The sequence below is a fragment of the Taudactylus pleione genome, unplaced genomic scaffold (assembly GCF_031769625.1).
Source record: "Taudactylus pleione unplaced genomic scaffold, aTauple2 ptg001394l, whole genome shotgun sequence".
NCBI lineage: Eukaryota > Metazoa > Chordata > Amphibia > Anura > Myobatrachidae > Taudactylus > Taudactylus pleione.
This window is the reverse complement of record NW_028285794.1, coordinates 212501-230217: the sequence shown is the minus strand read 5'-3', so window position 1 is coordinate 230217 and position 17717 is coordinate 212501. Positions and strand designations below refer to the sequence as shown.

General features: G+C 49.2%; 1 protein-coding gene across 1 annotated transcript in view; it reads right to left on the bottom strand.

The window, feature by feature from the left end:
• The window catches only part of LOC148442752 (tripartite motif-containing protein 3-like), a 93786-nt gene that overhangs the window by 6632 nt on the left and 69437 nt on the right, over nt 1–17717 (bottom strand). The window contains exons 7-11 of the mRNA XM_088463531.1: nt 15749–15852; nt 15494–15661; nt 15226–15406; nt 11465–11535; nt 3827–3967 (exon numbers count right to left, since the gene is read on the bottom strand). Coding sequence (XP_088319657.1) covers nt 3827–3967; nt 11465–11535; nt 15226–15406; nt 15494–15661; nt 15749–15852 — 665 coding nt within the window. The remainder of the gene's footprint in view (nt 1–3826; nt 3968–11464; nt 11536–15225; nt 15407–15493; nt 15662–15748; nt 15853–17717) is intronic.

The window sequence follows — 17717 nt, the reverse complement described above, 5'->3', positions numbered from 1 at the left end:
CTCTATGGCAAATACTACATTCAGCAGGGCCTGGTACACAAATTATATCCCACCAAGCAGATCCCACCCTGGCTGTACCCATGTTTTTTGGGGTGCCCTGCGCCCTGGATGTGAACCCCTTAGTGTTAAGGACTGCTAGTAACAGAGAAGCCGTGACGCGGGCTAGCAGCTCCCTATGGATTTGTAAATGCATGCAACAAATATCTCTAAATTTCTATCACCATATAGTCTTCATGTATTGTTGCAGGTGCAATTCAGTGTGCAGAGGAATAATAGGGGCTTAAACTAAACCCCCCATTTTTTCGACTTGGTATGACCCCTTCCTTTCATGCACCTGAAGAGTACTGCCAGATTGATTTGAGCAGCTGCCATTTTTTGTATGTATTATATCCCACCAATCAGACGTCACCATGGCTGTACCCAACCCATCACTGTACATGTGTTATATCCCACCAATCAGACGTCACCTGGCTGTACCCAACCCATCACTGTACATGTGTTATATCCCACCAATCAGACATCACCCTGGCTGCACCCAACCCATCACTGTACATGTGTTATATCTCACCAATCACACGTCACCTGGCTGCACCCAACCCATCACTGTACATGTATTATATCCCACCAATCAGACGCCACCCTGGCTGCACCCAACCCATCACTGTACATGTATTATATCCCACCAATCAGACGTCACCATGGCTGTACCCAACCCATCACTGTACATGTGTTATATCCCACCAATCACACGTCACCCTGGCTGTACCCAACCCATCATTGTACATGTATTCTATCCCCATACCCACACCAACATACTCCCCATACCCACACACCAACATACTCCCCATACCCACACATCAACATACTCCCCATACCCAAACACCAACATACTCCCCATACCCACACCCCCCCCATACCCACACAACCATACCCCCCATACATACACAACCATACCCCCCATAACCACACACCCACACCAACATACTCCCCATACCCACACCAACATACTCCCCATACCCACACACCAACATACTCCCCATACCCACACCAACATACTCCCCATACCCACACAACCATACCCCCCCATAACCACACACCCATACCAACATACTCCCCATACCCACACCAACATACTCCCCATACCCACAGCAACATACTCCCCATACCCACACCAACATATTACCCATACCCACACACCCATACTCCCCATAACCACACACCCATACCCACACACCCACACATCCATATCCCCCATAACCACACACCCATACCAACATACTCCCCATACCAACATACTCCCCATACCCACACCAACATACTACCCATACCCCCACTACCATACCCCCACTACCCACACCACCATACTCCCCATAACCACACACCCATACCCACACACCCATACTCCCCATACCCACATCCATATCCCCCATAACCACACACACATACCAACATACTCCCCATACCCACACCAACATACTCCCCATACCCACACCAACATACTACCCATACCCCCACTACCATACCCCCACTACCCACACCACCATACTCCCCATAACCACACACCCATACCCACACACCCATACTCCCCATACCCACATCCATATCCCCCATAACCACACACACATACCAACATACTCCCCATACCCACACCAACATACTCCCCATACCCACACCAACATACTCCCCACACCAAAATACTCCCCATACCCACACCAACATACTACCCATACCCCCAATACCCACACCACCATACTCCCCATAACCACACACCCATACTCCCCATACCCACACATCCATATCCCCCATAACCACACACCCATACCAACATACTCCCCATACCCACACCAACATACTACCCATACCCCCACTACCATACCCCCACTACCCACACCACCATACTCCCCATAACCACATACCCATACTCCCCATACCCACAAATCCATATCCCCCATAACCACACACCCATACCAACATACTCCCCATACCCACACCAACATACTCCCCACACCAAAATACTCCCCATACCCACACCAACATACTACCCATACCCCCACTACCATACCAATACCCACACCACCATACTCCCCATAACCACACACCTATACCCACACACCCATACTCCCCATACCCACACATCCATATCCCCCATAACCACACACCCATACCAACATACTCCCCCACACCAACATACTACCCATACCCCCACTACCATACCCCCACTACCCACACCACCATACTCCCCATAACCACATACCCATACTCCCCATACCCACAAATCCATATCCCCCATAACCACACACCCATACCAACATACTCCCCATACCCACACCAACATACTCCCCATACCCACACCAACATACTCCCCACACCAAAATACTCCCCATACCCACACCAACATACTACCCATACCCCCACTACCATACCAATACCCACACCACCATACTCCCCATAACCACACACCTATACCCACACACCCATACTCCCCATACCCACACACCCATACCAACATACTCCCCATACCCACACCCATATCCCCCATAACCACACACCCATACCAACATACTCCCCATACCCACACCACCATACTCCCCATAACCACACACCCATACTCCCCATACCCACACAACCATACTCCCCATACCCACACACCCATACCACCATACCCATGCTCCCACACACCCATGCTCCCCCATACCAATATACTCCCCATACCCACACCAACATATTACCCATACCCACACCACCATACTCCCCATAACCACACACCCATACTCCCCATACCCACACACCCATATCCCCCATACCCACACAACCATACCCCCACCACCATACCCCCCATACCCACACAACCATACCCCCCATAACCACACACCCATACTCCCCATACCCACACAACCATACTACCCACACAACCATACTCCCCATAACCACACACCCATACCCACACACCCACACACCCATACCCACACAACCATACTCCACATACCCACACCCATGCTCCCCCATACCCACCCATGCTCCCCCATACCCACACACCCATGCTCCCCCATACCCACCCATGCTCCCCCATACCCACACACCCATGCTCCCCCATACCCACACACCCATGCTCCCCCATACCCACACACCCATGCTCCCCCATACCCACACAACCATACCCACACACCCATGATCCCCATACCCACACACCCATACCCACACAGCCATGCTCCCCATACCCATGCTCCCCATACCCACACACCCATGCTGCCCATACCCACACACCCATGCTCCCCATACCCACACACCCATGCTCCCCATACCCACTCCCTTATCCAGCCTCTCTGCTTCTTCTCCAATCTGGCCATACTTCCACAGAATGCTGCCCCCACCATACAACAGACACATAGAAGCCTGATACAGAGGTGGATGCAGGGGCGCCCTTCCCTGGTGTACACCCACGCTTCCGCACATGCAAGGAACACGCAGTAATAATCGCCTCGTGTCTCCTTACACGCCACCAGTCACACCAACCCCATGGCAGCTGCAGTTTCTTCATCCAAGTACGGGTGTGGGTACCGACGTGCCTGCAATGCTCCCGTAACCCGCCCATAAGACGCACCATATCTGAGCGTGCGCTAAATCACATCCCTGACACTGCCCAATATGCTTCTCCCCATGTGTGCCTGAAATAATGGCTACTCTGCATGGATGCGATCGAGGCACATGCGCGGTGCGACTTAGACCGATACGCAGTAGCGAAACAACCGCTCCACTGAATCCAGCACTGGCAGTGCATCCACCTCTGCCGCAGGCTGCCCTTTCCCAGCCATGGCGCGGTCCGCACCTGAATACGGCTGTTGCCCCAATCAGCGACAATAATGTTTCCATTCGAATCCACGGCAACTCCAGTGGGAGCGTTAAACTGGCCATTCCCCTCCCCGTGGGAGCCAAACTTAAAGAGGAACTCTCCTTCCGCACTGTATACCTACAGGGAAGATATAAACACACGTGTTACATGTCTAGCCGTACATTGTAATGTATATCATGTGTCTGACACAGCTAATATTCACAATTTCACCTATAAACGCGGCTCTAGATGAATGGTGCCCTCTACCGGCTGAATCCATAGACCAGCACCCACCATACGAGGTAAGAGACGCACTATAGCGCTTATGTGCATCTCCCCAGTCTCCATAGACCAGCACCCACCATACAGGGTAAGAGACTCACTATAGCGCTTATGTGCATCTCCCCAGTCTCCATAGACCAGTACCCACCATACGAGGTAAGAGACTCACTATAGCGCTTATGTGCATCTCCCTGGTCTTTATAGACCAGCACCCACCATACGAGGTAAGAGACTCACTATAGCGCTTATGTGCATCTCCCCAGTCTCTATAGACCAGCACCCACCATACGAGGTAAGAGACGCGCTTATGTGCATCTCCCCGGTCTCTATAGACCAGCACCCACCATACGAGGTAAGAGACTCACTATAGCGCTTATGTGCATCTCCCCGGTCTCTATAGACCAGCACCCACCATACGAGGTAAGAGACGCGCTTATGTGCATCTCCCCGGTCTCTATAGACCAGCACCCACCATACGAGGTAAGAGACTCACTATAGCGCTTATGTGCATCTCCCCGGTCTCTATAGACCAGCACCCACCATACGAGGTAAGAGACGCGCTTATGTGCATCTCCCCGGTCTCTATAGACCAGCACCCACCATACGAGGTAAGAGACTCACTATAGCGCTTATGTACATCTCCCTGGTCTTTATAGACCAGTACCCACCATACGAGGTAAGAGACTCACTATAGCGCTTATGTGCATCTCCCCATTCTCTATAGACCAGCACCCACCATACGAGGTAAGAGATGCACTATAGCGCTTATGTGCATCTCCCCGGTCTCCATAGACCAGCACCCACCATACGAGGTAAGAGACTCACTATAGCGCTTATGTGCATCTCCCCGGTCTCCATAGACCAGCACCCACCATACGAGGTAAGAGACTCACTATAGCGCTTATGTGCATCTCCCCGGTCTCCATAGACCAGCACCCACCATACGGGGTAAGAGACGCACTATAGCACTTATGTGCACCTCCCCGGTCTCTATAGACCAGCACCCACCATACGAGGTAAGAGACTCACTATAGCGCTTATGTACATCTCCCTGGTCTTTATAGACCAGCACCCACCATACGAGGTAAGAGACTCACTATAGCGCTTATGTGCATCTCCCCGGTCTCTATAGACCAGCACCCACCATACGAGGTAAGAGATGCACTATAGCGTTAGACGAAGGTGAATGCTGTGGAAGAAACCAGTAAAACAATAGGTTGGTTGATGTGGAAAGCCGAAAACACCCTAGGAAGAAAATCCATTCTTATACGGAGGTCGGCTCTATCCTCATGAAATACCAAGTATGGAGGACGACAGGATAGAGCTCCCAGTTCCGACACCCTTCTGGCTGAGGCCAGTGCGAGAAGAAGAGTTACCGTTTACGACAAGAATCTTAACTCTATAGACTCCAAAGGTTCGAACAGAGAAGACTATAAAGAAGGAAAGGACGAGATCCAAATTCCATGGAGCTGTAGGAGGAACAAAGGGTGGTTGTAACCGTCTCATACCCTGCAGAAAAGACTGCACCTCCGGTATCAATACCAGCTTCTTTTGGAAGAAAACCTTCAGAGTTGAAATCTGAATTATCAGAGAACCCAAACCCAGACCGGCTGAAGAACCTGCTTGCGGAAAAAAAAAAAGCAGAAATCTGGCTGGGTTAAAACATAAACCTTCCAAATGCAGTGGTAATGTTTCTTAAAAGGATGTAAACTTAGTAGGGATTACCCTGGGTGGGATCTTTACGTTTTGAGAACGCCCTTTCAACAGCCATGCCGCCAAACGTAGCCGCATTAAGTCTGGATAGACTAAATGACCCTGTATCTTCTCTCAGACGTAGGGGCCACAGATCGTCAATCAGCAGAAGTTGAATGACGGAATACCAAGCTCTGCTAGGACAATCCGGAGACACTAAGAGAACCTTGCACCGCTCCCGTATGATGCACAGTAGAATCCGAGGGAGAAGGGGAAAAAGTGGGAACAGATAGACAAATCGGAACTTCCACGTTGTTGAAAGTGCCACTGCCTCGGAGTCTCTTGTCCGAGAGCAGTACCGAGGTAATAGATGATTCTGGACGCCATGAGGTTGACTTGTGGAAGACCCCACCGGAGGACAAGTTGATGAAAACACCTGAGGATGGAACGCCTATTCTCCTGGGTGTAAAACCTGTCGGCTGAGATAATTTGCCTCCCAAAAGTCGACCCCTGGTACGAAGATTGCTGAAATCGCCACTGCAAACTTTTCTGCCCAGATCGGGATGTGGCTTACCTCTTTCATTTCCGCCTGACTCCGGGTGCTGCCCTGCCGATTTATGTATGCCACTGCCGTGGCATAGTCCGACTGAACTCTGACTGCTCAGCCCCGCTACAGGAGAAGTGCTAGCTGAAGAGTGTAGAACACTGCCCAAATTCCAAGATGTTTATCAGCAGACTCGCTTCCTGAGAGGTCCAACGGCTCTGGAAGTGGCGTTCCTCAATCACAGTCCCCCATCCTCTCAGACTCGCGTCAGTGGTCAGTGGAGCCCAATCCCAAATTCCGAATCTCTTGCCCTCCAAGAGGAGCGCTAAGTTCAGCCACCAGAGAAGGAATATCCGAGTTCTGGGACATAACCTCACGTGCAGGTGAAGAAAAAGATGGGATCCTGACCATTGGGAGAGAAGTTCTAGTTAAAAATGGTCTTGTTACAAGTTGCGGTCACGACTTGTCTCCCTCGGGCAGTTCGCTTTCCTTGGATGTTGTTCCAGTTCCCTCGGTTGCTAGGCGATCGGCACGCCTCAGGACGTCACATGCTATCCTTAGCACTACGTGATTGGTGGTTCCTCCTATTTGTACACACTGGCCTTTTGCCACCTCGCCGACTATAGTGTTCCTGTGGATTCCCTCGGTTTGGCTGCATGGTCAGCGTTCTGTTCCTCCTCGTGGTGAAGATTCTGATTTTCCCGTAGTGGCTTCCATGCTGTCTCTGGCTCTCCAGTTTCTCCTACGGCTTCCTAGCCGCACCAGTACAACCGTGCTGCCATCAGCTCTCAAAGCCGCAGCATCTACTACCAACTTTCTACCATCGGCTCTTGCTGCATTATTGGCACCATAGCCACACCAGCAGCTTCCGTGCTGTCTCCAGCTCTCCAGCTTCTCCTACGGCTTCCCAGGCACACCGATACTACTGTGCTGCCATCGGCACTCAAAGCCGCAGCACTAGTTACTATCTACCATCGGGTCTTGCCACAGCATTGGCACATTTGCCGCACCATCGGCTCTCAAAGCCGCAGTGTGTACTACCAATTTTCTACCATCAGCACATTTGCCGCACCATCGGCTCCCAAAGCCACAGCACTCATAATCAGCTATCTACCATCGGCTTTAGCCGCACCATTAGCACATTTGCCGCACCATTGGTATGCAAGCTGCAGCACTTGTTATTGGCGTTCTACCATGGGCTCTCACCACACCATCGACACACAAGCCGCACCTCTCTAAGCTACACCATAGACTCTTTCTGTTGTAACGCTTTCCTTCATCACTGGATTCCAACCGACAATCCTGTAAGCTGTCCTCACCATCTCCTGAATGGAGGCTGCCTTTTCCTGAGGAAGGAAAACCCGCTGACAGAGTGTCCAAAGTCATTCCCAGGAACTAGAGCCTCTGTATCGGTTGCAGATAAGACTTGGGAAAGTTCAATATCCACCCCGTGACTTACGAGGAGTTTGTGAGTCGCTGCGATGTTCTGCAGTAATTGGTCTCTGGAGAGAGTCTCAGAAGGAGATCGTCCAGGTAAGGGATAATTGTGATCCATTGTTTCCGTAGAAGACCCATTACCGCCATGACCATTTGTGAATACCCTGGGGGCTGATGACAAGCCGAAGGGTAAGGTCTAAACTGGATGTGTGAATTCCGAATGTCGAACCTCAGAAAAGCCTGATGAGTGCATCTTGAACTTGAATATCTTCAAGTAGGTAATGAGTTTCTTCAAGTCAGAACAGGTCTGACCGAGTCATCCGGTTTCGGAATCCCAAACAAACTGGAGTAGAAACGCTGCCCAGCCTGAGACTTTGGAACATGGACCAAAATCCCGCGTGGATAGAAGCTTGTGTATGACTTCTAGTAATATAACACTCCTGTTGTTGTAAACTGGCAAATGGAGAAAAACTGAGGGGGAGGCTGAAAATTGAAAATCGAGTTTGTCTCCGTGGGTGATGAGGTCTCGAACCCAAGCGTCCGTACCAGAGTCCATCCACACTTCGTTGAAGTCACGAAGACGTGCTCCCACCCTGGGATCTCCCAGATGAGAGAGAAGCCCGTCATGCACTAGGTTTGGTGGAGCAGCAGACCGAAGATAAGTGGACTTACCTCCAGTAGCCTGAGAAATCTAGTTCCGCCCCAAATAAGACACTTCCCGTGAAGGGAAGAGCTTCAACAGCCTTTTTTCGTGTCTGCATCCACTTAAATAGCTCTGTTAATCCAGCAGTTCAGTGCAGGAGTCACACCCGTAGACTGAGCTTGTAGGAGGGTATAGAGGGGGAGGAGCTAGTCACACCAGCACCGTCTATACCCCACTGTCTGAAGCCTCCAGTGTCCCCTAGTGGATGAAGGAGAAAGGGGGCAAATAACACTGGATACCAGTATAGAGGGTGATAAGTGGCCATAAGCAAAGTATTTGAGGTTCTTCAAAGGGTGTTAAATGGCGAATTCTTCACCTTACTTTCTATTAACACTGGAAAAATTATTATATTACGTGTTTTATACCAAACTATCTGGAGTACACGGCGTTGCCCGGGATTTTAAGAATGTTTGTTTACACATCATCCTCCAACCAACCTCTCCTTAGGCAGGCCTCACGAAAAGTGTGACAAACTTCCCCAACCACAGTCCTAAGGTCTTGGAAGGAAGTAGGACCTGTAACGGTGTAAAGCAAACTTCGGAGATAGAAGCATTCAAAATGTGTAGGATGTACAGTGTGAACACGGCCAAGAGCTTCTGTTGCTCTGATACCAGGATGACCATCTACAGCGTCTCCCTGTTTTCTGCACAGAAAAACTTTGGGAGAAGCATTCCATGTGTAATATTTTGGTAGCTCACAGTACAGCAGGGTCCTTGCAAAGTCATCATTTTGACACAGTTGGAAGAAAGAAGTGAATGTTGTTGCGTAATTTGGTATAGTCAGAGAGCTGAGAATGCTGGGAAAGCCTGCTAAAGCTCTCTCCGATAATAAACATTAAGATCATGACAAAACATGGCAACACCAAACGCTCGCTCCATTATGGTTTTAAATTAATTAAAAATTAATAGTAATTCATTTCAATTTCAAATTTTTTTTAGTTGCCTCGGCCGTGTTTTAATACGCTCGTATGTCAAATTTCACTATCTTGGCTTGTAAACTGTGGATTTGTATAGATAGACAGAAGGACAAATTTTTGCTTCTATATAGTAGATTAGAGCCTCTTTATTTTGGGACAGAAATAAAGTCTGTAATGTGATTTTTATTTTTTTAAGCAAGTTTCAAACATACAAAGAAAAAGCACACTTGTAACTCCCATCTGCAGGTTCAAAAACCCCTTTCCCCAAATACATCCCACATAATTCAACCCTTTTTGGAGCTTTTTACAGAAAAGCTCCTGAAAACTGACAATTAGCAGCCAAATAATGCTAATTAAATGCCTCCAAGTGCAGATTACTCATTGGGAGAGGTGCACGAGAGGTTCAGCACGGTCACCTAGTCTTAGGCCGCAATGTAATATTTGCATTATTGAATAGGAAAATAAGAAAACATCACGTCTGGGGGTTTGTGACCTGAACGGAAGCCATGGCTAATTACATTCGGACCTATGGCGATGATGGGTCACATGGGGGTGTACACAAGTACAGTACTATGAGGAGAGAACAAGGGAAGGGCATCCTGCCAATGAAGGCTTGTTCTGGATACTGGAGCCAGAGGAGGTGATCAGAGCGAAGGGGAGGTTGCGGTCAGTGGATGAGGGGAGAGAGAAATGAGGTCGGTGATGTGGCAGTGAGAGGGGTGACCGAGGGCTTCATACATGACGGTGAGTTTATACTGCACTCTGTGGTGGATGCAGAGAGCAGGGGGCGCCAACAGAGCAGCAAGAGAGGTAAGCGAGACGGGCAGCAGCTGGGGAGATCTAGAGGATTGCAATAGTCTAGGCGGGAAATGACAAGTGCATGAATGAGGGTTTTGATGGCAACCACGGTGAGGAAAGATCAGATTCTAGACACGATGGGAAGGTTAAAGCGGCAGGAGTGTGAGATAGACTGAATGTGGGGAGTGAAGGAGAGGGTGCAGACGAGGAGGACACCCATGCTGTGGTGCTGGAAGCAAATTGTGAGAGTAAGGAAGGTGAGGGAGTCCTGGGTGGTGGGGAGGGGGAGAGACACAATAAGTTTCGTTTTAGACATACTCTGAGTTTGATAAACGCTAGGTGATCGAGGAGAAGATAGTAGACAAAGACATGAGAGGTCATGGGGAGAGAGGTATATTTGAGTGTTATCATATAGGTTATAGACACTGAGAAACTGTAAAGCTAAGAGAAGAGGACCACAAACAGACCCTGGAGAACAGCAACAGGTAGAGGGAGGTGGAGGGCAATCAGAGGAAGAGATTGAGAAGGACCATCAGTGAGGAAGGACAGTTTTGGAGATTTTGGAGGAGGATAGGGTGGGACAGGTGAAGGGGAGAGAATGAAAGACTTCATTCCCCAGGAACGGAGGAGGATAGGGTGGGACAGGTAAAGGGGAGAGGATAAAAGACTTCATCCCCAGGAACGGAGGAGGATAGGGTGGGGCAGGTGAAGGGGAGAGGATAAAAGACTTCATCCCCAGGGGCGGAGGAGGATAGGGTGGGGCAGGTGAAGGGGAGAGGATGAAAGACTTCATCCCCAGGGGCGGAGGAGGATAGGGTGGGGCAGGTGAAGGGGAGAGGATGAAAGACTTCATCCCCAGGAACGGAGGAGGATAGGGTGGGGCAGGTGAAGGGGAGAGGATGAAAGACTTTATCCCCAGGATAGGATGGGGCAGGTGGAGATACCCTAGCGGACAGCATCAATTGTGGAAGGCAGCCGATAGAACGGGTGCAATGCAGTTTAGGGATGGAGAGAGAACTGTGCCCAGTGAGGAGGAAAATAAATAGGGCCGGCTCTGGGTTGTTTTGGGGAAAGTAGTCCTGAAAGGGGGGTGACAGGGATGATGGACGATGGTCAGTGACCAGAAACAGAAATCACCATACATACAGTTTTTACAGTGCTCCAAATCTATAAAGTTATTCTGCAAAGCTTTCTACATACAGTATATTATATACAGTAATTCATATTCATATACCTACAGCAATGCAGTAAGCACAGACTCACCTTTACAGAATGGTTGTGGAAATCAGTCACTATAATCTCATTCTTGTTATTAACAGCAACAAAATGGGGTCCTAAAAACACAGCATATTCATTAATGCAAATTAGACGGTCCATGACACCAATCAGTGCAAGCCAACAGGTACACTGCCCAGCATCCCCCATCCTACCTCCAACAGGTACACTGCCCAGCATCCCCCATCCTACCTCCAACAGGTACACTGCCCAGCATCCCCCATCCTACCTCCAACAGGTACACTGCCCAGCATCCCCCATCCTACCTCCAACAGGTACACTGCCCAGCATCCCCCATCCTACCTCCAACAAGTACACTGCCCAGCATCCCCCATCCTACCTCCAACAGGTACACTGCCCAGCCTCCCCCATCCTACCTCCAACAGGTACACTGCCCAGCATCCCCTATCCTACCTCCAACAGGTACACTGCCCAGCATCCCCCATCCTACCTCCAACAGGTACACTGCCCAGCCCCCCCTATCCTACCTCCAACAGGCACACTGCCCAGCATCCCTGTCCTGCCTCCAACAGGTACACTGCCCAGCCTCCCTATCCTACCTCCAACAGGTACACTGCCCAGCATCCCCCATCCTACCAACAGGTACACTGCCCAGCCAACCCCCATCCTACCTCCAACAGGTACACTGCCCAGCATCCCCCATCCTACCTCCAACAGGTACACTGCCCAGCATCCCCCATCCTACCAACAGGTACACTGCCCAGCCAACCCCCATCCTACCTCCAACAGGTACACTGCCCAGCATCCCCCATCCTACCTCCAACAGGTACACTGCCCAGCATCCCCTATCCTACCTCCAACAGGTACACTGCCCAGCATCCCCCATCCTACCTCCAACAGGTACACTGCCCAGCCCCCCCTATCCTACCTCCAACAGGCACACTGCCCAGCATCCCTGTCCTGCCTCCAACAGGTACACTGCCCAGCCTCCCTATCCTACCTCCAACAGGTACACTGCCCAGCATCCCCCATCCTACCAACAGGTACACTGCCCAGCCAACCCCCATCCTACCTCCAACAGGTACACTGCCCAGCAACCCTTATCCTACCTCCAACAGGTACACTGCCCAGCATCCCCCATCCTACCTCCAACAGGTACACTGCCCAGCATCCCCCATCCTACCTCCAACAGGTACACTGCCCAGCATCCCCCATCCTACCTCCAACAGGTACACTGCCCAGCATCCCCCCATCCTACCTCCAACAGGTACACTGCCCAGAATCCCCCATACTACCTCCAACAGGTACCCTACCCAGCCTCCCCTATCCTACCTCCAACAGGTACACTGCCAGCCTCCCCATCCTACCTCCAACAAGTACACTGCCAGCCTCCCCTATCCTACCTCCAGCAGGTACACTGCCAGCCTCCCCTATCCTACCTCCAACAGGTACACTGCCCAGCCTCCCTATCCTACCTCCAACAGGTACACTGCCCAGCATCCCCTATCCTACCTCCAACAGGCACACTGCCCAGCCCCCCCTATCCTACCTCCAACAGGTACACTGCCCAGCCTCCCTATCCTACCTCCAACAGGCACACTGCCCAGCCCCCCCTATCCTACCTCCAACAGGTACACTGCCCAGCCTCCCCTATCCTACCTCCAACAGGTACACTGCCCAGCATCCCTATCCTGCCTCCAACAGGTACACTGCCCAGCCTCCCTATCCTACCTCCAACAGGTACACTGCCCAGCATCCCCTATCCTACCTCCAACAGGCACACTGCCCAGCCTCCCTATCCTACCTCCAACAGGCACACTGCCCAGCCCCCCCTATCCTACCTCCAACAGGTACACTGCCCAGCCTCCCCTATCCTACCTCCAACAGGCACACTGCCCAGCCCCCCCTATCCTACCTCCAACAGGTACACTGCCCAGCATCCCTATCCTGCCTCCAATAGGTACACTGCCCAGCCTCCCTATCCTGCCTCCAACAGGTACACTGCCCAGCCTCCCCTATCCTACCTCCAACAGGCACACTGCCCAGCCCCCCCTATCCTACCTCCAACAGGTACACTGCCCAGCATCCCTATCCTGCCTCCAATAGGTACACTGCCCAGCCTCCCTATCCTGCCTCCAACAGGTACACTGCCCAGCCTCCCTATCCTACCTCCAACAGGCACACTGCCCAGCCTCCCTATCCTACCTCCAACAGGTACACTGCCCAGCCTCCCCTATCCTACCTCCAACAGGTACACTGCCCAGCATCCCTATCCTGCCTCCAACAGGTACACTGCCCAGCCTCCCTATCCTACCTCCAACAGGCACACTGCCCAGCCTCCCTATCCTACCTCCAACAGGCACACTGCCCTGCCCCCCCTATCCTACCACCAACAGGTACACTGCCCAGCATCCCCCCCATCCTACCTCCAACAGGTACACTGCCAGCCTCCCCTATCCTACCTCCAACAGGTACACTGCCCAGCCTCCCCTATCCTCCCGAGCCCTCCTCACTTTTCTAAGTGCCTATTAGCCATTTCCTCTTAAATGACTCAACACTTTTTAAGGCTTGATATGTCGCAGAGTGAACTCATTGTCCTCCATACGAGTCTCCTCCACACTGTTGACAATACCACATATCTTCAGTTCCTGCCTGGGCATCACCCTCACTTCTGTCCGTTCCATCTCCAGGACGCTGCCAGGGATAGACCTTTCTTCTCCCTTGACGCCACTACAACACTGGTCCATTCCCCATCATCTCTCCCCTTGGCAACCTTCAACTCTCTGGTCTCCCCCTCACCCTCCTCTTCAATCCGTGATGCTAGTGCCAGATTTATTTCCTTTCATACTGCCCTCCAACCTGCCAATCCCTGCACTGGCACCACCTTTTCTCATACCTACATCTCCAAATCTTCCTCTGAACCAGACTCCACCCATTGCATCCTCTGTACGCGCTTCTGAAAAGGGGAAGTAGCCAACCAGTGAGGGGACGTGTCATTGTGACAAGCCCCCGACCTGACTCGCCACAATTGGAGGCGTGTCCAGGACTTACGGAGGTGCTGGGCTTCCCCCAAGCTCTCCCCTGACAGTGAATAAATGGCGTACGCATGCACTTGGCATCTATTCACCCAGCAGTGATCGTTCACCGCAACTTTTCCCACCTGCGGGATACTGCTGCACGTGGGCACAGGGCAGGCTGTTTTAGCTAAAACAGCCTAGCAGGAACACTACCACTACTTAGTGGCACACACACTCAACAAGACTTCACCCACTGCCCAGCCTCAAATAATCTGCTATAAACTCCACCCACTGCCTAGTCTAGCACACCCTCCTCTCAGACTCCACCCACTGCCTAGACTAATCTACCCTCCCCCACAGCCTCCACCCACTGCCTAGTCTCGCACACCCTCCTCTCAGAATCCACCCACTGCCTAGTCTCATATATTCTTCTCAGACTCTGCCCACTGCCTAGCCTAGTCTACCCTCCCCCATAGACTCCACCCACAGCCTAGTCTAATCTAACATCCACCCACTGCCTAGTATCGCACACCCTCCTCTCTAAATCCACCCACTGCCTAGTCTCATATATTCTTCTCAGACTCTGCCCACTGCCTAGCCTAGTCTAGTCTACCCTCCCCCATAGACTCCACCCACTGCCTAGTCTAATCTACCCTCCTCCACAGACTCCACCCACAGCTAGATCTCCAAATTTACATTCCAATTAGAATGTTCCTTCTTCCACTACTGAACAAGTTTCTTCCATGTTCATCCCCACCATCTGCTAATTACCATCCAGGCTCCCTGTTTGATGCTTGTCTCCTGGACCACGTCCTCCAAATCTCCCCACTAACTTTCCATTGGACTGGAAGATGAAGATGCAACAGGATTTGTTATCCACCACGATTAAATGCCCGTTACGGTCTACGGTCACTCCCTTGGGACCCATAAGACGACCAACACCCACTTTGTTCTAGAAGCACAGGAAGAACGAGAGAGACTTAGAAAACATTGAACCTGTCAATGAGAATGTCCAAAAAGTTCTGTGCTCCTAAGCTACCTTGAACTTGCCCTCAGGAGAGAAGATGCTGACCCAGCGATTGTCATAATCTGCCACGATGATGTCACCGTTCATGTCCACTGCAACACCAGTGGGGCGCTGTAACTGTCCTGGCGATCTTCCTCGCACCCCAAAACGCAGCTTGAATTGACCCTCGTTAGAGAACACCTGCAACGCCAGAGGAACAGCAAGAATCCTAAGAGAAGAGGTGACGTGATGATCCATTGTGAGACAGACACAAAGACATAACATTACCTGTATACACTGATTGTTACTATCAGCAACCACAATCCGATTGTTACTGGAGGCAGAAATGCCCTGTAGGTTGGAGAATTCGCCTTTTTCACGCCCACGGGATCCTAAAAGGTAACAACATCCATCATGGAAACTGAGACTTTCTGCCCCAGATATCCTACATGGTCTCCTCTCTATGCTGCAAGATGCTGAAAATGACCCAATACTGGACCAGCGAATGTTGGATGGTTGGACAGAAAATATTTGTGTGTACCCAGCTTACTACTACATCTACTACTATTACTAGTACAACTACTACTATTACTAGTACAACTACTACTATTACTAGTACAACAACTACTATTACTAGTACAACAACTACTATCACTAGTACAACAACTACTATCACTAGTACAACTACTACTATCACTAGTACAACTACTACTATCACTAGTACAACTATTACAACTACCACTACTACTATTACTAGTACAACTACTACTATTACTAGTACAACAACTACTATTACTAGTACAACAACTACTATCACTAGTACAACTATTACAACTACCACTACTACTATAACTACTACTGTTACTACTACAACTACTACTACAACTACTATTACTAGCACAACAACTACTATCACTAGTACAACAACTACTATCACTAGTACAACAACTACTATCACTAGTACAACAACTACTATCACTAGTACAACAACTACTATCACTAGTACAACTACTACTATCACTAGTACAATAGTACAACTATTACAACTACCACTACTACTATTACAACTACCACTACTACTATTACTACTACAACTACTACTGTTACTACTACAACTACTACTACAACTACTACTATTACTAGTACAACAACTACTATCACTAGTACAACAACTACTATCACTAGTACAACAACTACTATCACTAGTACAACTACTACTATCACTAGTACAACTATTACAACTACCACTACTACTATTACTACTACAACTACTACAACTACTACTGTTACTACTACAACTATTACTGTTACTAGTACAACAGCTACTATTACTACTACAACTACTATCACTACTACTGTTACTAGTACAACTACTACTATCACTACTACTGTTACTAGTACAACTACTACTGTTACTAGTACAACTACTACTATCACTACTACTGTTACTAGTACAACTACTACTATTACTACTACAACAACTACTATCACTAGTACAACTATTACTACTATTACTAGTACAACAGCTACTATCACTACTACTGTTACTAGTACAACTACTACTATTACTACTACAACAACTACTATCACTAGTACAACTATTACTACTATTACTAGTACAACAGCTACTATTACTACTACAACTACTATCACTACTACTGTTACTAGTACAACTACTACTATTACTACTTCAACAACTACTATCACTAGTACAACTACTACTATAACTACTACAACTACTACTGTTACTAGTACAACTACTACTATTACTAGTACAACAGCTACTATTACTACTACAACTACTATCACTACTACTGTTACTAGTACAACTACTACTATTACTACTACAACAACTACTATCACTAGTACAACTACTACTATAACTACTACAACTACTACTATTACTAGTACAACTACTATCACTAGTACAACTACTACTATCACTAGTACAACTACTACTACTATTACTACTACAACAACTACTATTACTAGCACAACTACAACTACTATTACAACTACAACTATTACTATTATTACTAGTACAACTACTACTATTACAACTACTTTCACTAGTACAACTACTATTACTAGTCCAACTACTATTACTAGTCCAACTACTACTATAACTACTACTGTTACTAGTACAACTACTACTATTACTAGTACAACTACTACTATTACTAGTACAACAACTACTATCACTAGTACAACTACTACTATTACTAGTACAACTACTACTATTACTAGTACAACTACT